This window comes from Aegilops tauschii, chromosome 5 (assembly GCF_002575655.3).
Source record: "Aegilops tauschii subsp. strangulata cultivar AL8/78 chromosome 5, Aet v6.0, whole genome shotgun sequence".
NCBI lineage: Eukaryota > Viridiplantae > Streptophyta > Magnoliopsida > Poales > Poaceae > Aegilops > Aegilops tauschii.
The window spans coordinates 513,471,647-513,497,166 of NC_053039.3; the positions used below are offsets into that span (position 1 = coordinate 513,471,647).

General features: G+C 42.2%; 3 protein-coding genes across 3 annotated transcripts; all 3 read left to right on the forward strand.

Moving 5' to 3' along the window:
- Positions 1–8,866: 8,866 nt before the first annotated feature.
- Positions 8,867–9,685, forward strand: LOC109772548 (pathogenesis-related protein PRB1-3-like). The gene has a single exon (XM_020331224.4). It carries the CDS (start codon positions 8,904–8,906, stop codon positions 9,405–9,407), a length of 504 nt encoding a protein of 167 aa, XP_020186813.1. The 5' UTR covers positions 8,867–8,903; the 3' UTR covers positions 9,408–9,685.
- Positions 9,686–15,855: 6,170 nt separating this feature from the next.
- On the forward strand, positions 15,856–16,654 carry LOC109772549 (pathogenesis-related protein 1-like). The gene has a single exon (XM_020331225.4). It carries the CDS (start codon positions 15,895–15,897, stop codon positions 16,399–16,401), a length of 507 nt encoding a protein of 168 aa, XP_020186814.1. The 5' UTR covers positions 15,856–15,894; the 3' UTR covers positions 16,402–16,654.
- A 6,986-nt stretch (positions 16,655–23,640) lies between these two features.
- LOC141022173 (pathogenesis-related protein PRB1-3-like) lies at positions 23,641–24,458 on the forward strand. Its single transcript, XM_073498325.1, has one exon. The coding sequence runs from the start codon at positions 23,678–23,680 to the stop codon at positions 24,179–24,181; it is 504 nt and encodes a 167-aa protein (XP_073354426.1). The 5' UTR covers positions 23,641–23,677; the 3' UTR covers positions 24,182–24,458.
- Positions 24,459–25,520: the final 1,062 nt, after the last annotated feature.

Consider the following 25,520-nt stretch of genomic DNA (forward strand, 5'->3'; position numbering starts at 1 on the left):
TCAATTCTTGCGAGTTAACCCGCCGACAATGATTTATGGCTATTTGATACTCCGGGTGCATATGTGCAGAAAATAAATCATATTGGTTGCAGGTTATGATGCTAATACTGGACAAGGAAGCACTGGTGCAGCAACTGTAATCTGGAGGGGTCTATCATATTGCCCGTGTCTTCTCTCACATGTTGTGACTCGAGGCTGAAGAAACCGAAATTATTGCCTGACTTAAGGACTAAAAGCACTGACGACAGTTGTAATCCATCCCATCATTCAGATTGTTTGGCTGCTGTGTCTACTTTGAAGAATGCAGTCTACAATAGACCTCGACTTCACAATAGTGATGTGGAAACTTGGGGCTGAATTTGTGAAGATTGCCAGCATGATTCTTATCAATTTGGTAAATTTTAAAACCATATAACAAAAAAAATTCTCAAACATGTTGTGTCTGGTTTTTGTCGCTAGCTTTTAAACAGTAGAAAAGATACTCTTGGTATAGATTGGCAAGTGTTTGAACTGAACTAGAAAAGAAAATATATTTTGCATATACTCCATGGGTAAGTCATGCAGGTTGCTCTCTGGCAATTAGAAATGCAGCTAATGGTTCGGTTATTCTTGACACTTTGGGTCTATATAATTTAGGTTTCTTTCTATTTGGTCAATATTAATTATTATTCAGTTTTATATATCCAAGTAGAGATTACATGCCCTCACGTTTGGACTGATCAGGGCAATGATTAAGTCCGTCTAAACAACTAAATTGATTTTAGAGGCTATAAGTATAACCAGCAAGGTGACCCGCGCATCTGCGCGGCTAGATTTCCTATGAGTTTTTCATACCTATATTTGCATGAGATGTTGAGCTTGCCATGCAAAATTATGGAAAAAATTATAGTCAAATACACAATATGGAAAATGATTTGTCATCGTTCTATTTTCAGTAAAGTCATCTGCAGACATGGAAAATGTTTTTAATTTAACTACTAACATGTGCTGTTGTTTATTTTGTATATCATACAAAATAAAAAATATTATAGTCAATACATATATCATGAGGAAAGACATATCTGTTGTTTTATTGTGTATATTAAGTTGTTTGTAAAAGATTTTGTATGTGACAACAAAAACCATAGCACTGAGTCATGCCAATCTACATAGATTATGTTTGGATTCCTTTTGTATTTCCCCTTTTCATGTTCATCTATTCAATTGGGTATCGCTCTTCTATCCCCAATAGAAAACCTTTCCAACGAAGTGAAATATAAATAAAAGTTCATATGTATTCATCAAAAATTTCTAAAACAGGCTCACCATGAAATTATGGTCGTATAGTTCCATTTGACCTAGGAACTAAATAATACACCTTCCCTCGAAAAACAACTGAATAATACACCTAGGCGGTAGTGCTTTGTTTAAAATATTCGGGTGTTTTTTTTCTATTTTAATACTGGCACGTGTACAACCCTTTTGAAAGTAGGAATATAATTCCTCTCTAAAAAAGGGATAGTGTGTGTAAAATGTACGTCTTCTCGCTGTTAATTCTTCCTTTCTTTGTCATCCATATCCAACCTATTTATATAATGATGTTGTGTGGTATGAATTATAAAAGGACGGACAACATAGAGTATTATTTATTTCACAAGGATGGTTTTATCAACCGGCTAACCATGCCTTTTTGATAGGTTTTTAGATAGCTTATATTGCTCGTGCCGGTAACTCGCTCACCTTGTTTACTCTTTCTTTGAGAGCCGATTGATTTGTCATGTGCGAACTTGGCAATGGCTTACATGGGGTAGAGGTTATCTAACGTATATAACTAAATCTTACGCTTAAAAATGGTTGGCGCTCCCCTTAAAAAAATTGGTTGACATGGATTAGTTTTGCTTTTATTATATAATATATTTCCACACTTCCTTGAGCGGGTATCAATCATGACATTTGTAAGAGGTTTTCTAGCTTTGCTTGACTTTCTTATTACATCGATGTATTCCGGCCGTGTTTCTTGTTCACCCATGCATTTTTGTAGTGTCGTGGTCATACAATAACACGTCCTCAAGTACTCTATCGCAAAACACACACACACACACACACACACACACACACACACATCATCATCATTGCATATCGCTTGGCGTTGCCACGTTGAGGTCAACTAATCTTTTTTTTTTCTATTTGCGAGAAGAGCTTAACTAATCTCTGCCGTTGATTTGTCATCACTCTATTATTTCAAATCTTCACCGTTCGTTTTCTATCGTTATAATAATATAATAGATTGGTAGATAGATGCCTGGGAGTTAGGTGACCACTTCTCTCCAAAATAGTGAAAGTAACCAATTTATATATATATAATTTAAAGCAAATAGTGCAAGGCACTCGTGGGACTAGATTGTAGCATGGGATTTTAGGATACTAGGGGCTTTGTTCATGCATTTTTGCTTGAAGAAACATGTCTGCTACTTTGGGATGGTGCTCCAATGGTACACCGCCACCATTTTGAGGCCCTTGACAGAAAATTGAGAGATATACTTTCAATGAACGGCAGCAACAAATATACTCTCCCTTTTGATATTCTACAATAGAAGAAAACTTCTATGCTACATTGATTTGATCTCTCACACCAAAACAACAGTCGGACAAATCACAGCTAAACCGACGATGGGCAATTTCACAAGCACGGCAGGCCGCCGCGGCTTCACACGGCTAGTATAGTTTAGACCGGCGATGGATATGTATTGCTATGATTCAAGTAAGTTGTGTTATTGTACAAGCAGTGTTTATGGATGAATATATAGTTCTACTCTTATGTTGATTATGGGATTTGTGGCCTTGCTATGGAAAAAAATCAGCACATATAGAAACCACTAATGAAAGTTTATTTCTTTCATTTTTTTGTTTTGTCTTGTTTCCAGGAGAAGCACAAATTGGCTTCTAGCCACAATATATTAAAAAAAAATGGTGCGTGGGAGGAGGGTCGGGGGGATGTTATGGATGAATATATTTTCAGTGTTTATGGATGAATATATGGTTCTACTATTATACTAAGTATGGTATTTGTGCCTCGCTGTGGAAAAAAAAAACCCAGCATACATAGAAACCACTAATCAAAGTGTCTTTCTTCCATTTTATCATCTCGCACTTGTTCTCTATGTTCTTTATTTTCTTTTTTGATCCCAACTCGTACACACAAACGGAGTAGATCTCGAGAGGGCACGCTAGGTCTCGTTCCTGAGACTCTCGCTCCCTCCTCCGCGCCATAGGCCACTCTGGCCGTGACGGTCACCCACTCTGCCATTATGGCTCACCCATCCCCTCCCAGGTTTCACTCCGGATCCAGCTCCGGCCACGGTCCCGTGCAAGCTCGCTCTCGACCAGTGGTCCATCATAGGTTCCGGACTCCCTTTCGGCCCCGCCCGTGAATGCAGTAGATTTGACCTCAGCGCCACGAATCCTGCCGCGGGGAGAGTCATCCCACGCCATGCATGCCTGTAATACTCCGGATCTGGGCATTGTGATTGAGCGGCGGTACCTAAATCCATCGTGGTCATCCCCTCCGCTCTTGTCAACATTTCCTCTTCAGACGAGGATGGAGGATGGACGAATCTCTTATCCTGAAGGAACATACGGACAAGTAAGGAGCCATCAATAATTAGCGCGCACGTACAGCTACACCACTCGGACCGACGCCGGGACATCAGTGGTGCGCCGGGCCATGAGGCCTTCTTAAGCTGCCTCAAAGGCCGAGATCCTCTCGGCTGCGTCATTTGCAAGCTGCCAGGGCATTTCGGTAGAGGGTACCCTAAAAGTCCATGCAACGGCGGACCATGAGGGGCTGCCCGTGCGAGGCTATGTCCGGTACCGACCAGGGCGCCAGTTCAAGATCAGGTTCAAACCGCCGGGCAATTACCCCTTCATCCACCAAAAGAGATAAAATGCGAATGAACTTCACTATTTGTTTCAGAAGATAACTTACCAGTGTTGTTGTTAATTACAAATGATTGTGAAGGTGTATGGTAGGAAGCCAATAACATTTAGTATGGAATATTTTTAGAATATGAAGTACATAATTTTTGTATTGGAGATGCCGGCTTGTCTCTAGTATGATATAAATTGCAATCTTATAAATAATGTTGTTTAGTGCAATTGTTGCTCAATAGAACATCTCAAAATATCTTCGAAAGAGTTCAATCAATTCTTGCGAGTTAACCCGCCGACAATGATTTATGGCTATTTGATACTCCGGGTGCATATGTGCAGAAAATAAATCATATTGGTTGCAGGTTATGATGCTAATACTGGACAAGGAAGCACTGGTGCAGCAACTGTAATCTGGAGGGGTCTATCATATTGCCCGTGTCTTCTCTCACATGTTGTGACTCGAGGCTGAAGAAACCGAAATTATTGCCTGACTTAAGGACTAAAAGCACTGACGACAGTTGTAATCCATCCCATCATTCAGATTGTTTGGCTGCTGTTTCTACTTTGAAGAATGCAGTCTACAATAGACCTCGACTTCACAATAGTGATGTGGAAACTTGGGGCTGAATTTGTGAAGATTGCCAGCATGATTCTTATCAATTTGGTAAATTTTAAAACCATATAACAAAAAAAATTCTCAAACATGTTGTGTCTGGTTTTTGTCGCTAGCTTTTAAACAGTAGAAAAGATACTCTTGGTATAGATTGGCAAGTGTTTGAACTAAACTAGAAAAGAAAATATATTTTGCATATACTCCATGGGTAAGTCATGCAGGTTGCTCTCTGGCAATTAAAAATGCAGCTAATGGTTCGGTTATTCTTGACACTTTGGGTCTATATAATTTAGGTTTCTTTCTATTTGGTCAATATTAATTATTATACAATTTTATATATCCAAGTAGAGATTACATGCCCTCACGTTTGGACTGATCAGGGCAATGATTAAGTTCCGTCTAAACAACTAAATTGATTTTAGAGGCTATAAGTATAACCAGCAAGGTGACCCGCGCATCTGCGCGGCTAGATTTCCTATGAGTTTTTCATACCTATATTTGCATGAGATGTTGAGCTTGCCATGCAAAATTATGGAAAAAATTATAGTCAAATACACAATATGGAAAATGATTTGTCATCGTTCTATTTTCAGTAAAGTCATCTGCAGACATGGAAAATGTTTTTAATTTAACTACTAACATGTGCTGTTGTTTATTTTGTATATCATACAAAATAAAAAATACTATAGTCAATACATATATCATGAGGAAAGACATATCTGTTGTTTTATTGTGTATATTAAGTTGTTTGTAAAAGATTTTGTATGTGACAACAAAAACCATAGCACTGAGTCATGCCAATCTACATAGATTATGTTTGGATTCCTTTTGTATTTCCCCTTTTCATGTTCATCTATTCAATTGGGTGTCGCTCTTCTATCCCCAATAGAAAACCTTTCCAACCAAGTGAAATATAAATAAAAGTTCATATGTATTCATCAAAAATTTCTAAAACAGGCTCACCATGAAATTATGGTCGTATAGTTCCATTTGACCTAGGAACTAAATAATACACGTTACCTCGAAAAACAACTGAATAATACACCTAGGCAGTAGTGCTTTCTTTAAAATATTCGGGTGTTTTTTTCTATTTTAATACTGGCACGTGTACAACCCTTTTGAAAGTAGGAATATAATTCCTCTCTAAAAAAGGGATAGTGTGTGTAAAATGTACGTCTTCTCGCTGTTAATTCTTCCTTTCTTTGTCATCCATATCCAACCTATTTATATAATGATGTTGTGTGGTATGAATTATAAAAGGACGGACAACATAGAGTATTATTTATTTCACAAGGATGGTTTTATCAACCGGCTAACCATGCCTTTTTGATAGGTTTTTAGATAGCTTATATTGCTCGTGCCGGTAACTCGCTCACCTTGTTTACTCTTTCTTTGAGAGCCGATTGATTTGTCATGTGCGAACTTGGCAATGGCTTATGTGGGGTAGAGGTTATCTAACGTATATAACTAAATCTTACGCTTAAAAATGGTTGGCGCTCCCCTTAAAAAAATTGGTTGACACGGATTAGTTTTGCTTTTATTATATAATATATTTCCACACTTCCTTGAGCGGGTATCAATCATGACATTTGTAAGAGGTTTTCTAGCTTTGCTTGACTTTCTTATTACATCGATGTAGTCCGGCCGTGTTTCTTGTTCACCCAGGCATTTTTGTAGTGTCGTGGTCATACAATAACACGTCCTCAAGTACTCTATCGCAAAACACACACACACACACACACACATCATCATCATCATCATGTATTAAAAAAAGAACTACTAATTGGACTTCAACTGGACTCCGCATGTGCTTTCATGGAATAGGTTGAGCTATGGACTCCTTGCATATATGGACTCGTTTTGCTTCATCGCAAAAATCATATGGATTCCTTTTGCTTAGACGCTGGCCTTGCCTATGTAGACGTATGCGTGGACTCTGTTTGCCTATCGCTGGCGAAGGTTGGGCAGCGTATGGACTATGGACTCCTTTTGCTTATGTGCCTCCAAAGATGTATGTGCGTACTCTGTTTGCATATCGCTTGGCGTTGCCACGTTGAGGTCAACTAATCTTTTTTTTCTTTTTGCGAGAAGAGCTTAACTAATCTCTGCCGTTGATTTGTCATCACTCTATTATTTCAAATCTTCACCGTTCGTTTTCTATCGTTATAATAATATAATAGATTGGTAGATAGATGCCTGGGAGTTAGGTGACCACTTCTCTCCAAAATAGTGAAAGTAACCAATTTATATATATATATAATTTAAAGCAAGTAGTGCAAGGCACTCGTGGGACTAGATTGTAGCATGGGATTTTAGGATACTAGGGGCTTTGTTCATGCATTTTTGCTTGAAGAAACATGTCTGCTACTTTGGGATGGTGCTCCAATGGTACACCGCCACCATTTTTAGGCCCTTGACAGAAAATTGAGAGATATACTTTCAATGAACGGCAGCAACAAATATACTCTCCCTTTTGATATTCTACAATAGAAGAAAACTTCTATGCTACATTGATTTGATCTCTCACACCAAAACAACAGTCAGACAAATCACAGCTAAACCGACGATGGGCAATTTCACAAGCACGGCAGGCCGCCGCGGCTTCGCACGGCTAGTATAGTTTAGACCGGCGATGGATATGTATTGCTATGATTCAAGTAAGTTGTGTTATTGTACAAGCAGTGTTTATGGATGAATATATAGTTCTACTCTTATGTTGATTATGGGATTTGTGGCCTTGCTATGGAAAAAAATCAGCACATATAGAAACCACTAATGAAAGTTTATTTCTTTCATTTTTTTTCATCTCTAACACTTGTTCTCTATGTTGTGCATTCTCTTTATTCGGATACAACTCGTACAGACAAAATTCATGTTGCCATTCACCACAAGGAAAACTGCATACGCTGAGTGGTCGGTTGTATGTCGAGTGTTATTACATGGGGTGCTCAGCATAAAATCCAATTTGCCGAGCGAAAACTGGAAACACTCAGCATAATATTACCGACCTTCCTTCCTCTTCTTGCCGGTCAGCTCTTTCTCTCGCTCTACTGACAACATCACACGATGCACCACTCTGTCATAATGCACACACACTCTGTATCCCACTACTTCGGCAAATCATTGCCCTGGGTCCCACTTCTATAGCTATATGTTCATGCGCACAACTTCCACCACTCCAGCCAATCTCAGTCATGTTTCCTGTCGTCTTCGACACTCTCTTTACTTGTCTCGTGCCTCTTTCTGCTCAACCACGGTTGCATCATCGATCGACCACTTTGCCGAGGCATATCACTTTGCATCACTCCTACTTGCACACATTGTATAGTTGCCGAGTTTTTCTTATCTCCAAATACCATGCACTAGGACATCAATATGATCATAATGTTGCAGTATAGCTAGAAAGACAAAAGAAGAGCCAAGAACAACTTTCCGCTGATTGAGTTGTGCCACGTTATCGAAAAAGCTCGCGCCCCACTTTATATATAAAGCAAGTTGTGACACGTTCAAAACAAGATTTCCGCGACCAAGGCCAAGGTTAAATCAATCTCGCGTGAAGTTGAACAAGAAAATTAGCACTCATTTGGCTAACAACAAGGACCACAAACAACATTCCAATTTAAAAAATTAATTGACTTTTGTCTTGTTCCCGGGAGAAGCACAAATTGGCTTCTAGCCACAATACATAATAAAAAATGGTACATGGGAGGGGGGTAGGGGGGATGTTACCAAAGTTGCAATCCACATGAAAATGACAGAGGCATGACAAAGCAAAATAAAAAAGATATGTTAGCTGCTCGTATATTATCGCCAACGGAAAAATAAATCCTATGTACCAACCGGCACACAGTATTAGAACGACTCAATTACAAGCAAAAAAAGGTTCTTATGTGCGAGTACCAATTGACTTAACAAGTTGTACAACTTGAACCCGTAAGAAATATTCTTCAACTTAATCATTTTACACGTTTAGGTACCACTAGCACCTAGTTGGCTAGCTACTAGGTACGTGTGTCCCAACTAGTACGACCTGACCTCTTCTCGGCCAATGAAAATGGTAGAGTTATTAGGTAGGTTCGTGCCACGAGATCAAATGACGAAGTTCCTCCACATCGGCAGAGGTAATCTCGATCAGAAGAAATAACAGGCCGCCCACGATGATATATGACTACCTCAACGCGCGCACATGTGCTTCGAATTTGACCAGTGTAATTCGTCGAGATATATTTTTTCTATGAAACTTTCCAAGCTTAGTTATACCTCAGAGAAGCAATCGATCTTGTGCAGGCAGTATAAATACACAACGTACGCATGGTGGCAGTCTATCTCATCGTTACAGATACATCTTCCTTGATTAGTTTTGTATAAGGCTTAATCAGCGATGGAGTACTCGACGAAGCTAGTGGTGCTGCTCGTAGCTCTCGCGTCCGCCATGGCGGTCACGGCCCAGAACTCGGAGCAGGACTTCGTGGACGCCCACAACGCGGCGCGCGCCGACGTGGGCCTTGGGGAGGTGACATGGGACGCTACGGTGGCAGCCTTCGCGCAGGACTACGCGGATCAGCGCCGCGGCGACTGCCAGCTGATCCATACTCCTGATGGCCGGCCGTACGGGGAGAACCTCTACGGAGGCGGCGGCGGCGGGACCGAGTGGACGGCGACGGACGCCGTGAATTCGTGGGTGTCGGAGAAGCAGTACTACGACCACGACAGCAACACCTGCTCGGCGCCAGAGGGCGAGTCGTGCGGGCACTACACGCAGGTGGTGTGGCGCGACTCGACGGCCATCGGTTGCGCCCGCGTCGTCTGCGACAGCGGCGACGGTGTGTTCATCATCTGCAGCTACAACCCGCCAGGCAACTTCCCCGGGGTGAGCCCGTACTAGGCTATATGCATCATGCATGCACGCATGCATGCGGGCGTGCATGTACGTACGGCGTATTGCATAAATAAAATGATTAAGCTGGGATGACCAAAGTGTGTGTGATCAGATGTGATATATAATTAAACAGCCGGCCGGATTTGACGCCATATATTGTTTAGACCGGCTGTATATATACTATTATGATTCAGGTAATAAGTTGTGTTATTATACAAGCAGTGTTTATGGATTAATATATGGTTCTACTATTATACGAGTATGGTATTTGTACCTCGCTGTGAAAAAAACCCAGCATACATAGAAACCACTAATCAAAGTGTCTTTCTTCCATTTTGTCATCTCACACTTATTCTCTATGTTGTGTATTTTCTTTTTCGGATCCCAACTCGTACAGACAAACGGAGTAGATCTTGAGAGGGCACGCTAGGTCTCGTTCCTAAGACTCCCGCTCCCTCCACCGCGCCATAGGCCACTCCGACCGCGACGGCCACCCACTCTGGCATTATGGCTCGCCCATCCCCTCCTAGGTTTCGCTCTGGATCCAGCTCCAGCCGCGGTCCATGGTCTCGTGCAAGCTCACTCTCGCCCAGCGGTCCGTCGCAGGTTTCAGACTCGCTTGCGTCCCCGCTCGTGTCTGTAGTAGATCTGGCCTCGACGGCGCGATTCCTGCCGCAGGGAGAGTCATCCCATGCCACGCATGCCTGTGATACTTTGGATCTGGGCGCCCCACCCTAGATTGAGCAGTAGTGCCTAAAATCCATCATGGCCATGCCCTCCGCCCTCATCATTTCCTCTTCGGGCGAGGAGGAGGGATGGACGGAGGTTTAATCCCAAAGGAATAGATGCACAAGGAGCCATCGGGTATTAGCGCGTGCCTACAGCTACACCGCTCGGACCTACTCCAGGACATCAATGGTGCACCGGGCCGCGAGGCCTTCTTAAGCCGCTTCAAAGGCAAGTGTTGCCGATGCCTTAGCAAACACTACTGGAGAAAGGGCAGCGGAGATCCTCTGTGTTGCATCATTTGCATGCTGCCAAGGCATTTCGGCAGAGTGCCCTCAAAATCCACGAAACAGCGATCCAAGAGAGGCTGCTTGTGCGAGGTCAGGATATGTCCGGCGCCAACCAGGGGGGGTTCAAGATAGGGTTCACCTCCCCGGGGGTGAGCCCGTACTAGGCTATGCATGCATTCGTGCATGTACGTAGCAGCCAATATATTGCATGAATAAGAAAAAAGTCCACATTTCAACCCTCAACTAACCATTCGGTTTGATTTACAACCCTCAACTCTAAAACCATCCGAATTGTACCCTAAACTTACCACATGGTTCAAAACACAACCCTTGTCTTGGTTTTGGACTGGTCAACCGGTTTTGCCATGTTCCTGGTCTCATCCGGCTGTTAGGTAACATTATCTTCCTAATATTATCAAGGCTCTTCAACTTGATTGGCCAGAAAGTTTAAAACTGCAACGTGAAGATCTCCAGTTTCTTTAATTCAAACCATTCCTTTCTATCGTTAAATCTTACCTATTTTTCATTTCATTAAAGTAAGGGTATGGCTAGATCTCAGTCGATTGAGATTTAACGAAGTCTCAATCAAGTGGGAGAACATACAAAAGGAAGAAAGAAAAATATTTATTTTTTACACGGATATTCATGTAATATCTAAGCAATATAGCATCGACTGAGACTTCGTTAAGTTTTAGTCCACTATGATTTAGCAATCCCGATAAAATAATGTATAGAATTTTTGCCAATGTAGCTTCCTTCTATTTTTATTTTGAATTTCTTATATATAAAATAGCCTAATACTTGTCCACCTAATAAAACATTAAAGTGATAATTTCCTTGCAGATCCTGATATCAAATTTCATATTTAAATTATTTTATTTTATGTCGACCTAATAACAAATTTGATATATATATAATAATTTAAGAAAAATCTGATTCATATACACAATTGCTCATCATAATCGCGACGATCAACAGTAGAGCCAAATAATGTGCAACATGGATCAACCTGGTAGAACCTCCGAGGTTCTTACATCCATTTAATTTTTGGTCTACTGAACCCGTTCAGCCCTCTACACTTGTTGTAGTTTTTTTTAAAGAAGGATAACCCCCGGCCTCTCTATCAGGCTACACTTGTTGTAGATGTCGATGCTTCTGTATTGCATTTTAAAAAGAGGTTCATTCAGTTATCTAACGTATATAATGTTGGTCCATTGAACCCGTTCGGCCCTCTACAGTTGTTGTAGTATTTTTCTTTTAAAGAAGGATAACCCCCAGTCTCTGTCTACACTTGTTGTAGATGTCGATGCTTGTGTATTGCATTTTAAAAAGATGTTCATTCAGTTATCTAACGTATATAACTAAATCTTACGCTTAAAAATGGTTGACGCGCCCCTTAAAAAATGGTTGACATCGATTAGTTTTGCTTTTATGATATAATATATTTCCACACTTCCTTGAGCGGGTATCAATCAAGACATTTGTAAGAAGTTTTGTAGCTTTTCTTGACTTTCTTATTACATCGATGTAGTCCGCCCGAGTTTCTTGTTTCAATCCACACCCATGCATTTTTGTAGTGCTGTGGTCATACAATAACACGTCCTCAAGTACTCTATCGCAAAAAAAAAGAAACACACACACATCATCATCATCAAGTACTAAAAAAAGAACTACTAATTGGACTTCAACTGGAATCCGCGTGTGCTTGCATGGAATAGGTTGAGCTATGGACTCCTCGCATATATGGACTCGTTTTGCTTCATCGCAAAAAACATATGGATTCCTTTTGCTTAGACGCCGGCCTTGCCTACGTAGACGTACGTGTGGACTCTGTTTGCCTATCGCTGGTGAAGGTTGGGCAGCGTATGGACTCTGGAGTCCTCTTGCTTATGTGCCTCCAAAGACGTATGTGTGTACTTTGTTTGCCTATCGCTTGGCGTTGCCATGTTGAGGTCAACTAATCTTTTTTTCTTTTTGCGAGAAGAGGTTAACTAATCTCTGCCGTTGATTTATCATCACTTTATTATTTGAAATCTTCACCGTTTGTTTTCTATCGTTTTAATAATATAATAGATAGATAGATGCCTGGGAGTTAGGTAAACACTTCTCTCCAAAATAGTGAAAGTAACCAATTTATATATATAATTTACAGCAAATAGTGCAAGGCACTCGTGGGACTAGATTGTAGCATGGGATTTTAGGATACTAGGGGCTTTGTTCATGCATTTTCGCTTGAAGAAACATGTCTGCTACTTTGGGGTGGTGCTCCAATGGTACACCGTCACCATTTTGAGGCCCTTGACAGAAAATTGAGAGATATACTTTCAATGAACGGCAGCAACAAATATACTCTTCCTTTTGATATTCTATAATAGAAGAAAACTTCTATGCTACATTGATTTGATCTCTCACACCAAAACAACAGCCGGACAAATCACGGCTAAACCGACGATGGGCCATTTCACAAGCGCGGCAGGCCGCCGCGGCTTCGCACGGCTAGTATCGTTTAGACCGGCAATGGATATGTATTGCTATGATTCAAGTAAGTTGTGTTATAGTACAAGCAGTGTTTATGGATGAATATATAGTTCTACTGTTATGTTGATTATGGTATTCGTGGCCTTGCTATGGAAAAAAATCAGCACATATAGAAACCACTAATGAAAGTTTGTTTCTTTCATTTTTTTCATCTCTTACACTTGTTCCCTATGTTGTGCATTCTCTTTATTCGGATACAACTCGTACAGACAGAATTCATGTTGCCATTCACCACAAGAAAAACTGCAAACACTGAGTGGTCGGTTGTATGTCGAGTGTTATTTTATGGGGTGCTCAGCATAAAACCCAATTTGCCGAGCGAAAACTGGAAACACTCAGCATAATATTACCGACCTTCCTTCCTCTTCTTGCCGGTCAGCTCTTCTCTCGCTCTACTGACAACATCACACGATGCACCAGTCTGTAATAATGCACACACACTCTGTATCCCACTACTTCGGCAAATCATTGCCTTGGGTCCCACTTCTATAGCTACATGGTCATGCGCACAACTCCCACCACTCCAGCCAATATCAGTGATGTTTCCCGTCGTCTTCGACACTCTCTTTACTTGTCCCGTGCTTCTTTCTGCTCACCCACGGTTGCATCATCGATCGACCACTTTGCCGAGGCATATCACTTTGCATCACTCCTACTTGCACACATTGTATAGTTGCCGAGTTTTTCTTATCTCCAAATACCATCTACCAGGACATCAATATGATCATAAAGTTACAGTATAGCTAGAAAGACAAAAGAAGAGCCACAAAAAACTTTCTGCTGATTAAGTTCTGTCACGTTACCGAAAAAGCTCACGCCCCGCTTTATACATAAAGCAAGTTGTGTCACGTTCAAAATAAGATTTCCGCGACCATGGCCAAGGTTAAATCAATTTCGCCTGAAGTTGAACAAGAAAATTAACTCATTTGACTGACAACAAGGACCACAAACAACATTCCAATTTAAAGAACATATTGACTTTTGTCTTGTTCCCAGCAGAAGCACAAATTGGCTTCTAGCTACAATATATTAAAAAAATGGTGCGTGGGAGGAGGGTCGGGGGGATGTTACAAATGACAGCGGCATGACAAAGCAAAATAAAAGAGATACGTTAGCTGCTCATATATTATCTCCAACGGATAAATAAATCCTATGCACAACCGGCACACAGTAATAGAACGACTCAATTACAAGCAAAAAAGGTTATTGCTATGATTCAAGTAAGTTGTGTTATTGTACAAGCAGTGTTTATGGATGAATATATAGTTCTACTCTTATGTTGATTATGGGATTTGTGGCCTTGCTATGGAAAAAAATCAGCACATATAGAAACCACTAATGAAAGTTTATTTCTTTCATTTTTTTCATCTCTAACACTTGTTCTCTATGTTGTGCATTCTCTTTATTCGGATACAACTCGTAGGGACAAAATTCATGTTGCCATTCACCACAAGGAAAACTGCATACGCTGAGTGGTCGGTTGTATGTCGAGTGTTATTACATGGGGTGCTCAGCATAAAACCCAATTTGCCGAGCGAAAACTGGAAACACTCAGCATAATATTACCGACCTTCCTTCCTCTTCTTGCCGGTCAGCTCTTTCTCTCGCTCTACTGACAACATCACACGATGCACCACTCTGTCATAATGCACACACACTCTGTATCCCAGTACTTCGGCAAATCATTGCCCTCGGTCCCACTTCTATAGCTATATGTTCATGCGCACAACTTCCACCACTCCAGCCAATCTCAGTCATGTTTCCTGTCGTCTTCGGCACTCTCTTTACTTGTCTCGTGCCTCTTTCTGCTCCACCACGGTTGCATCATCGATCGACCACTTTGCCGAGGCATATCACTTTGCATCACTCTTACTTGAACACATTGTATAGTTGCCGAGTTTTTCTTATCTCCAAATACCATGCACTAGGACATCAATATGATCATAATGTTGCAGTATAGCTAGAAAGACAAAAGAAGAGCCAAAAACAACTTTCCGCTGATTGAGTTGTGCCACGTTACCGAAAAAGCTCACGCCCCACTTTATATATAAAGCAAATTGTGACACGTTCAAAACAAGATTTCCGCGACCAAGGCCAAGGTTAAATCAATCTCGCGTGAAGTTGAACAAGAAAATTAGCACTCATTTGGCTAACAACAAGGACCACAAACAACATTCCAATTTAAAGAACATATTGACTTTTGTCTTGTTCCCAGGAGAAGCACAAATTGGCTTCTAGCCACAATATATTAAAAAAATGGTGCGTGGGAGGAGGGTCGGGGGGATGTTACAAAAGTTGCAATCCACATGAAAATGACAGCGGCATGACAAAGCAAAATAAAAGAGATACGTTAGCTGCTCATATATTATCTGCAACGGATAAATAAATCCTATGCACAACCGGCACACAGTAATAGAACGACTCAATTACAAGCAAAAAAGGTTCTTACGTGCGAGTACTAATTACCTTAACAAGTTGTACAACTTGAACCCGAAAGAAATATTCTTGAACTTAATCATTTTACACGTTTGTACCACTAGCACCTAGTTGGCTAGCTACTAGGTACATGTGTCCCGATTAGTACGACCTGACCTCTTCTCGGACAATGAAGATAATGGAGTTTTTAGGTAGGTTGTTCTTGCCACGAGATCAAATGACGAAGTTCCTCCACATCAGCATAGGTAATCTCGATCAGAAGAAACAACAGGCCGCCCACGATGATATCTGACTACCTCAACGCGCGCACATGTGCTTCGAATTTGACCAGTGTAATTCGTGGAGATATATTTTCTCTATGAAACTTTCCAAGCTTAGTTATACCTCAGAGAAGCAATCGATCTTGTGCAGGCAGTATAAATACACAACGTACGCATGGTGGCAGTCTATCTCATCGTTACAGATACATCTTCCTTGATTAGTTTTGTAAGGCTTAATCAGCGATGGAGTACTCGCCGAAGCTAGCAGTAGTGGTGCTCTTAGCTCTCGCGTCCGCCATGGCGGTCACGGCCCAGAACTCGGAGCAGGACTTCGTGGACGCCCACAACGCGGCGCGCGCCGATGTGGGCCTTGGGGAGGTGACATGGGACGCTACGGTGGCAGCCTTCGCGCAGGACTACGCGAATCAGCGCCGCGGCGACTGCCAGCTGATCCATACTCCTGATGGCCGGCCGTACGGGGAGAACCTCTACGGAGGCGGCGGCGGCGGGACCGAGTGGACGGCGACGGACGCCGTGAATTCGTGGGTGTCGGAGAAGCAGTACTACGACCACGACAGCAACACCTGCTCGGCGCCGGAGGGTGAGTCTTGCGGGCACTACACGCAGGTGGTGTGGCACGACTCGACGGCCATCGGTTGCGCCCGCGTCGTCTGCGACAGCGGCGACGGTGTGTTCATCATCTGCAGCTACAACCCGCCAGGCAACTTCCCCGGGGTGAGCCCGTACTAGGCTATATGCATCATGCATGCACGCATGCGAGCGTGCATGTACGTACGTAGCAGCGTATTGCATAAATAAAATGATTAAGCTGAGATAACCACAGTGTGATCAGATGTGATGTATAGTTAACCAGCCGGCCGGATTTGACGCCATATATTGTTTAGACCGGCTGTATATATGTACTGTTATGATTCAGGTAATAAGCTGTGTTATTGTACGAGCAGTGTTTATGGATGAATATATGGTTCTACTATTATACTGAGTATGGTATTTGTGCCTTGCTGTGGAAAAAAAACCACCATACATAGAAACCACTAATCAAAGTGTCTTTCTTCCATTTTATCATCTCGCACTTGTTCTCTTTATTCTTCATTTTCTTTTTTGATCCCAACTCGTACACACAAACGGAGTAGATCTCGAGAAGGCATGCTAGGTCTCGTTCCTGAGACTCTCGCTCCCTCCTCCGCGCCACAGGCCACTCTGGCCGTGACGGTCACCCACTCTGCCATTATGGCTCACCCATCCCCTCCCAGGTTTCACTCCGGATCCAGCTCCGGCCACGGTCCCGTGCAAGCTCGCTCTCGACCAGTGGTCCATCGTAGGTTCCAGACTCCCTTTCGGCCCCGCCCGTGAATGCAGTAGATTTGACCTCGACGCCACGAATCCTGCCGCGGGGAGAGTCATCCCACGCCATGCATGCCTGTGATACTCCGGATCTCGGCATTGTGATTGAGCGGCGGTACCTAAATCCATCGTGGTCATCCCCTCCGCTCTTGTCAACATTTCCTCTTCAGACGAGGATGGAGGATGGACGAATCTCTAATCCTGAAGGAACATACGGACAAGCAAGGAGCCATCAATAATTAGCGCGCATGTACAGCTACACCACTCGGACCGACGCCGGGACATCAATGGTGCGCCGGGCCATGAGGCCTTCTTAAGCTGCCTCAAAGGCCGAGATCCTCTCGGCTGCGTCATTTGCAAGCTGCCAGGGCATTTCGGTAGAGGGTACCCTAAAAGTCCATGAAACGGCGGACCATGAGGGGCTGCCCGTGCGAGGCTATGTCCGGTACCGACCAGGGCGCCAGTTCAAGATCAGGTTCAAACCGCCGGGCAATTACCCCTTCATCCACCAAAAGAGATAAAATGCGAATGAACTTCACTATTTGTTTCAGAAGATAACTTACCAGTGTTGTTGTTAATTACAAATGATTGTGAAGGTGTATGGTAGGAAGCCAATAACACTTAGTGTGGAATATTTTTAGAATATAAAGTACATAATTTTTGTATTGGAAATGCCGGCTTGTCTCTAGTATGATATAAATTGCAATCTTATAAATAATGTTGTTTAGTGCAATTGTTGCTCAATATAACATCTCAAAATATCTTCGAAAGAGTTCAATCAATTCTTGCGAGTTAACCCGCCGACAATGATTTATGGCTATTTGATACTCCGGGTGCATATGTGCAGAAAATAAATCACATTGGTTGCAGGTTATGATGCTAATACTGGACAAGGAAGCACTGGTGCAGCAACTGTAATCTGGAGGGGTCTATCATATTGCCCGTGTCTTCTCTCACATGTTGTGACTCGAGGCTGAAGAAACCGAAATTATTGCCTGACTTAAGGACTAAAAGCACTGACGACAGTTGTAATCCATCCCATCATTCAGATTGTTTGGCTGCTGTGTCTACTTTGAAGAATGCAGTCTACAATAGACCTCGACTTCACAATAGTGATGTGGAAACTTGGGGCTGAATTTGTGAAGATTGCCAGCATGATTCTTATCAATTTGGTAAATTTTAAAACCATATAACAAAAAAAATTCTCAAACATGTTGTGTCTGGTTTTTGTCGCTAGCTTTTAAACAGTAGAAAAGATACTCTTGGTATAGATTGGCAAGTGTTTGAACTGAACTAGAAAAGAAAATATATTTTGCATATACTCCATGGGTAAGTCATGCAGGTTGCTCTCTGGCAATTAGAAATGCAGCTAATGGTTCGGTTATTCTTGACACTTTGGGTCTATATAATTTAGGTTTCTTTCTATTTGGTCAATATTAATTATTATTCAGTTTTATATATCCAAGTAGAGATTACATGCCCTCACGTTTGGACTGATCAGGGCAATGATTAAGTTCCGTCTAAACAACTAAATTGATTTTAGAGGCTATAAGTATAACCAGCAAGGTGACCCACGCATCTGCGCGGCTAGATTTCCTATGAGTTTTTCATACCTATATTTGCATGAGATGTTGAGCTTGCCATGCAAAATTATGGAAAAAATTATAGTCAAATACACAATATGGAAAATGATTTGTCATCGTTCTATTTTCAGTAAAGTCATCTGCAGACATGGAAAATGTTTTTAATTTAACTACTAACATGTGCTGTTGTTTATTTTGTATATCATACAAAATAAAAAATATTATAGTCAATACATATATCATGAGGAAAGACATATCTGTTGTTTTATTGTGTATATTAAGTTGTTTGTAAAATATTTTGTATGTGACAACAAAAACCATAGCACTGAGTCATGCCAATCTACATAGATTATGTTTGGATTCCTTTTGTATTTCCCCTTTTCATGTTCATCTATTCAATTGGGTATCGCTCTTCTATCCCCAATAGAAAACCTTTCCAACCAAGTGAAATATAAATAAAAGTTCATATGTATTCATCAAAAATTTCTAAAACAGGCTCACCATGAAATTATGGTCGTATAGTTCCATTTGACCTAGGAACTAAATAATACACCTTCCCTCGAAAAACAACTTAATAATACACCTAGGCGGTAGTGCTTTGTTTAAAATATTCGGGTGTTTTTTCTATTTTAATACTGGCATGCGTACAACCCTTTTGAAAGTAGGAATATAATTCCTCTCTAAAAAAGGGATAGTGTGTGTAAAATGTACGTCTTCTCGCTGTTAATTCTTCCTTTCTTTGTCATCCATATCCAACCTATTTATATAATGATGTTGTGTGGTATGAATTATAAAAGGACGGACAACATAGAGTATTATTTATTTCACAAGGATGGTTTTATCAACCGGCTAACCATGCCTTTTTGATAGGTTTTTAGATAGCTTATATTGCTCGTGCCGGTAACTCGCTCACCTTCTTTACTCTTTCTTTGAGAGCCGATTGATTTGTCATGTGCGAACTTGGCAATGGCTTATGTGGGGTAGAGGTGTACACACTAATCAAATAGGCCACAACCTATAGAAGTATGGAGTTCTCACCTCTTCAGATTTTAGTTTCTTTTGCTCGCACAATAGCTATGGGGCTTTTCTTTTTGCGGGGCTTCTAGCTGTGGCACATGTTGTGGCGGCGTGCTGAATCTCTCTCCTGTTGGCGGTACTATGCTGGATTTTACCCGTGCCAAGGGCGCGCTAGGCTGCCAACAACACGTGGAGGGATGCACATGCTCGCGAGGCTGCCCTTTGTTGCTGTGTTTTTTTTCCAGGGATGTTGCCATGTTTCTTGTCTCATCCGGCTGTTAGGTAACAGTATCTTCCTAATCTAATCAAGGCTCTTCAACTCTATTGGCCAGAAAGTTTTAAACTACAACGTGAAGATTTCCAGGTTTTCTTTTAATTCAAACCATTCTTTTCTATCGTTAAATCTTACCTATTTTCCATTTTAATAAAATAAGGGTGTGGCTAGATCTCAGTCGATTGAGATTTAACAAAGTCTCAATCAAGTGAGAGAACATACAAAAGGAAGAAAGAAAAATATTTATTTTTTTACACGGATATTCAAGTAATATCTAAGCAATATAGCATCGACTGAGACTTTGTTACGTTTTAGTTGATGTAGATTAAGCAACCCCGATAAAATAATGTATAGAATTTTTTCATGTAGCTTCCTTCTCTTTTTATTTTGAATTTCTTATATATAAAATAGCCTAATACTTGTCCACCTAATAAAACATTAAAGTGATAATTTCCTTGCAGATCCTGATATCAAATTTCATATTTAAAATATTTTATTGTGTGTCTACCTAATAACAAATTTGCTATATATAATAATTTAAGAAAAATCCGATGCATATACATAATTGTACATTATAATCGCGACAATCAACCGCAGAGCCAAATAATTTGCCAACATGGATCAACCTGGTAGAACCTCCGAGGTTCTTACATCCATTTAATTTTTGGTAAACTGAACCCGTTCATCCCTCTACACTTGTTGTAGTTTTTTTTAAAGAAGGATAACCCCCGGCCTCTGTATCAGGCTACACTTGTTGTAGATGTTGATGCTTGTGTATTGCACTTTAAAAAGATGTTCATTTAGTTATCTAACGTATGTAGTTTTGGTCCATTGAACCCGTTCGACCCTCTACACTTGTTGTAGTTTTTTTCTTTTAAAGAAGGATAACTCCCGGTCTCTGTCTACACTTGTTGTAGATGTCGATGCTTGTGTATTGCATTTTAAAAAGATGTTCATTCAGTTATCTAACGTATATAACTAAATCTTACGCTTAAAAATGGTTGACGCTCCCCTTAAAAAAATTGGTTGACATGGATTAGTTTTGCTTTTAGTATATAATATATTTCCACACTTCCTTGAGCGGGTATCAATCATGACATTTGTAAGAGGTTTTCTAGCTTTGCTTGACTTTCTTATTACATCGATGTAGTCCGGCCGTGTTTCTTGTTCACCCATGCATTTTTGTAGTGTCGTGGTCATACAATAACACGTCCTCAAGTACTCTATCGCAAACACACACACACACACACACACACACACACACACACACACACACACACACACACATCATCATCATCATGTATTAAAAAAAGAACTACTAATTGGACTTCAACTGAAATCCGCATGTGCTTTCATGGAATAGGTTGAGCTATGGACTCCTTGCATATATGGACTCGTTTTGCTTCATCGCAAAAAACATATGGATTCCTTTTGCTTAGACGCTGGCCTTGCCTACATAGACGTATATGTGGACTCTGTTTGCCTATCGCTGGCGAAGGTTGGGCAGCGTATGGACTCTGGACTCCTTTTGCTTATGTGCCTCCAAAGACGTATGTGTGTACTCTGTTTGCATATCGCTTGGCGTTGCCACGTTGAGGTCAACTAATCTTTTTTTTCTTTTTGCGAGAAGAGCTTAACTAATCTCTGCCGTTGATTTGTCATCACTCTATTATTTAAAATCTTCACCGTTCGTTTTCTATCGTTATAACAATATAATAGATAGACAGATAGATGCCTGGGAGTTAGGTGACCACTTCTGTCCAAAATAGTGAAAGTTTGTGATGGTGCTCCAATAGTACACGGCCACCATTTTGAGGCCCTTGACAGAAAATTGAGAGATATACTTTCAATGAACGGCAGCAACAAATATACTCTCCCTTTTGATATTCTACAATAGAAGAAAACTTCTATGCTACATTGATTTGATCTCTCACACCAAAACAACAGTCGGACAAATCACAGCTAAACCGACGATGGGCAATTTCACAAGCACGGCAGGCCGCCGCGGCTTCGCACGGCTAGTATAGTTTAGACCGGCGATGGATATGTATTGCTATGATTCAAGTAAGTTGTGTTATTGTACAAGCAGTGTTTATGGATGTATATATAGTTCTACTCTTATGTTGATTATGGGATTTGTGGCCTTGCTATGGAAAAAAATCAGCACATATAGAAACCACTAATGAAAGTTTATTTCTTTCATTTTTTTCATCTCTAACACTTGTTCTCTATGTTGTGCATTCTCTTTATTCGGATACAACTCGTACAGACAAAATTCATGTTGCCATTCACCACAAGGAAAACTGCATACGCTGAGTGGTCGGTTGTATGTCGAGTGTTATTACATGGGGTGCTCAGCATAAAACCCAATTTGCCGAGCGAAAACTGGAAACACTCAGCATAATATTACCGACCTTCCTTCCTCTTCTTGCCGGTCAGCTCTTTCTCTCGCTCTACTGACAACATCACACGATGCACCACTCTGTCATAATGCACACACACTCTGTATCCCACTACTTCGGCAAATCATTGCCCTGGGTCCCACTTCTATAGCTATATGTTCATGCGCACAACTTCCACCACTCCAGCCAATCTCAGTCATGTTTCATGTCGTCTTCGACACTCTCTTTACTTGTCTCGTGCCTCTTTCTGCTCAACCACGGTTGCATCATCGATCGACCACTTTGCCGAGGCATATCACTTTGCATCACTCCTACTTGCACACATTGTATAGTTGCCGAGTTTTTCTTATCTCCAAATACCATGCACTAGGACATCAATATGATCATAATGTTGCAGTATAGCTAGAAAGACAAAAGAAGAGCCAAGAACAACTTTCCGCTGATTGAGTTGTGCCACGTTATCGAAAAAGCTCGCGCCCCACTTTATATATAAAGCAAGTTGTGACACGTTCAAAACAAGATTTCCGCGACCAAGGCCAAGGTTAAATCAATCTCGCGTGAAGTTGAACAAGAAAATTAGCACTCATTTGGCTAACAACAAGGACCACAAACAACATTCCAATTTAAAAAATTAATTGACTTTTGTCTTGTTCCCGGGAGAAGCACAAATTGGCTTCTAGCCACAATACATAATAAAAAATGGTACATGGGAGGGGGGTAGGGGGGATGTTACCAAAGTTGCAATCCACATGAAAATGACAGAGGCATGACAAAGCAAAATAAAAAAGATATGTTAGCTGCTCGTATATTATCGCCAACGGAAAAATAAATCCTATGTACCAACCGGCACACAGTATTAGAACGACTCAATTACAAGCAAAAAAAGGTTCTTATGTGCGAGTACCAATTGACTTAACAAGTTGTACAACTTGAACCCGTAAGAAATATTCTTCAACTTAATCATTTTACACGTTTAGGTACCACTAGCACCTAGTTGGCTAGCTACTAGGTACGTGTGTCCCAACTAGTACGACCTGACCTCTTCTCGGCCAATGAAAATGGTAGAGTTATTAGGTAGGTTCGTGCCACGAGATCAAATGACGAAGTTCCTCCACATCGGCAGAGGTAATCTCGATCAGAAGAAATAACAGGCCGCCCACGATGATATATGACTACCTCAACGCGCGCACATGTGCTTCGAATTTGACCAGTGTAATTCGTCGAGATATATTTTTTCTATGAAACTTTCCAAGCTTAGTTATACCTCAGAGAAGCAATCGATCTTGTGCAGGCAGTATAAATACACAACGTACGCATGGTGGCAGTCTATCTCATCGTTACAGATACATCTTCCTTGATTAGTTTTGTATAAGGCTTAATCAGCGATGGAGTACTCGACGAAGCTAGTGGTGCTGCTCGTAGCTCTCGCGTCCGCCATGGCGGTCACGGCCCAGAACTCGGAGCAGGACTTCGTGGACGCCCACAACGCGGCGCGCGCCGACGTGGGCCTTGGGGAGGTGACATGGGACGCTACGGTGGCAGCCTTCGCGCAGGACTACGCGGATCAGCGCCGCGGCGACTGCCAGCTGATCCATACTCCTGATGGCCGGCCGTACGGGGAGAACCTCTACGGAGGCGGCGGCGGCGGGACCGAGTGGACGGCGACGGACGCCGTGAATTCGTGGGTGTCGGAGAAGCAGTACTACGACCACGACAGCAACACCTGCTCGGCGCCAGAGGGCGAGTCGTGCGGGCACTACACGCAGGTGGTGTGGCGCGACTCGACGGCCATCGGTTGCGCCCGCGTCGTCTGCGACAGCGGCGACGGTGTGTTCATCATCTGCAGCTACAACCCGCCAGGCAACTTCCCCGGGGTGAGCCCGTACTAGGCTATATGCATCATGCATGCACGCATGCATGCGGGCGTGCATGTACGTACGGCGTATTGCATAAATAAAATGATTAAGCTGGGATGACCAAAGTGTGTGTGATCAGATGTGATATATAATTAAACAGCCGGCCGGATTTGACGCCATATATTGTTTAGACCGGCTGTATATATACTATTATGATTCAGGTAATAAGTTGTGTTATTATACAAGCAGTGTTTATGGATTAATATATGGTTCTACTATTATACGAGTATGGTATTTGTACCTCGCTGTGAAAAAAACCCAGCAAACATAGAAACCACTAATCAAAGTGTCTTTCTTCCATTTTGTCATCTCACACTTATTCTCTATGTTGTGTATTTTCTTTTCCGGATCCCAACTCATACAGACAAACGGAGTAGATCTTGAGAGGGCACGCTAGGTCTCGTTCCTAAGACTCTCGCTCCCTCCTCCGCGCCATAGGCCACTCCGACCGCGACGGCCACCCACTCTGGCATTATGGCTCGCCCATCCCCTCCTAGGTTTCGCTCTAGATCCAGCTCCAGCCGCGGTCCATGGTCTCGTGCAAGCTCACTCTCGCCCAGCGGTCCGTCGCAGGTTTCAGACTCGCTTGCGTCCCCGCTCGTGTCTGCAGTAGATCTGGCCTCGACGGCGCGATTCCTGCCGCAGGGAGAGTCATCCCATGCCACGCATGCCTGTGATACTTTGGATCTAGGCGCATCACCCTGGATTGAGCAGTAGTGCCTAAAATCCATCATGGCCATGCCCTCCGCCCTCATCATTTCCTCTTCGGGCGAGGAGGAGGGATGGACGGAGGTTTAATCCCAAAGGAATAGATGCACAAGGAGCCATCGGGTATTAGCGCGTGCCTACAGCTACACCGCTCGGACCTACTCCAGGACATCAATGGTGCACCGGGCCGCGAGGCCTTCTTAAGCCGCTTCAAAGGCAAGTAGGCGTTCCAGTCCAATCCGGCGCGCGCCACTCAGTCGCTGACGTCATGAAGGCTTCGGCTGATACCACGACGTCGATTGCCCATAACTGTTCCCGCGTAGTTGGTTAGTGCGTATAGACCAAATGGCCAGACTTAGATCAAATACCAAGAACTCGTTAAGCGTGTTATTTTGAAGTAACCGCGGACGCCGTCCAGGGCCAGGCCCACCTCTCGCCTAGGTGGTCTCAACCTGCCCTGTCGCTCCGCCACAAGATCCACTCGCGGGTACTCCTACGAGCCGACCCGACTTTAGTCACCACAGGTGTCATGTATAGAGTATATAAGTATATACCCGTGATCACTGCCAAGTGATCACGGCCCGATAGTATAGCACAGCAGACG

Excerpts from the sequence above, each read along its gene's own strand:
- LOC109772548 (XM_020331224.4), top strand. The coding sequence starts at position 8,904 with ATGGAGTACTCGACGAAGCTAGTGGTGCTGCTCGTAGCTCTCGCGTCC.
- LOC141022173 (XM_073498325.1), top strand. The coding sequence starts at position 23,678 with ATGGAGTACTCGACGAAGCTAGTGGTGCTGCTCGTAGCTCTCGCGTCC.
- LOC109772549 (XM_020331225.4), top strand. The coding sequence starts at position 15,895 with ATGGAGTACTCGCCGAAGCTAGCAGTAGTGGTGCTCTTAGCTCTCGCG.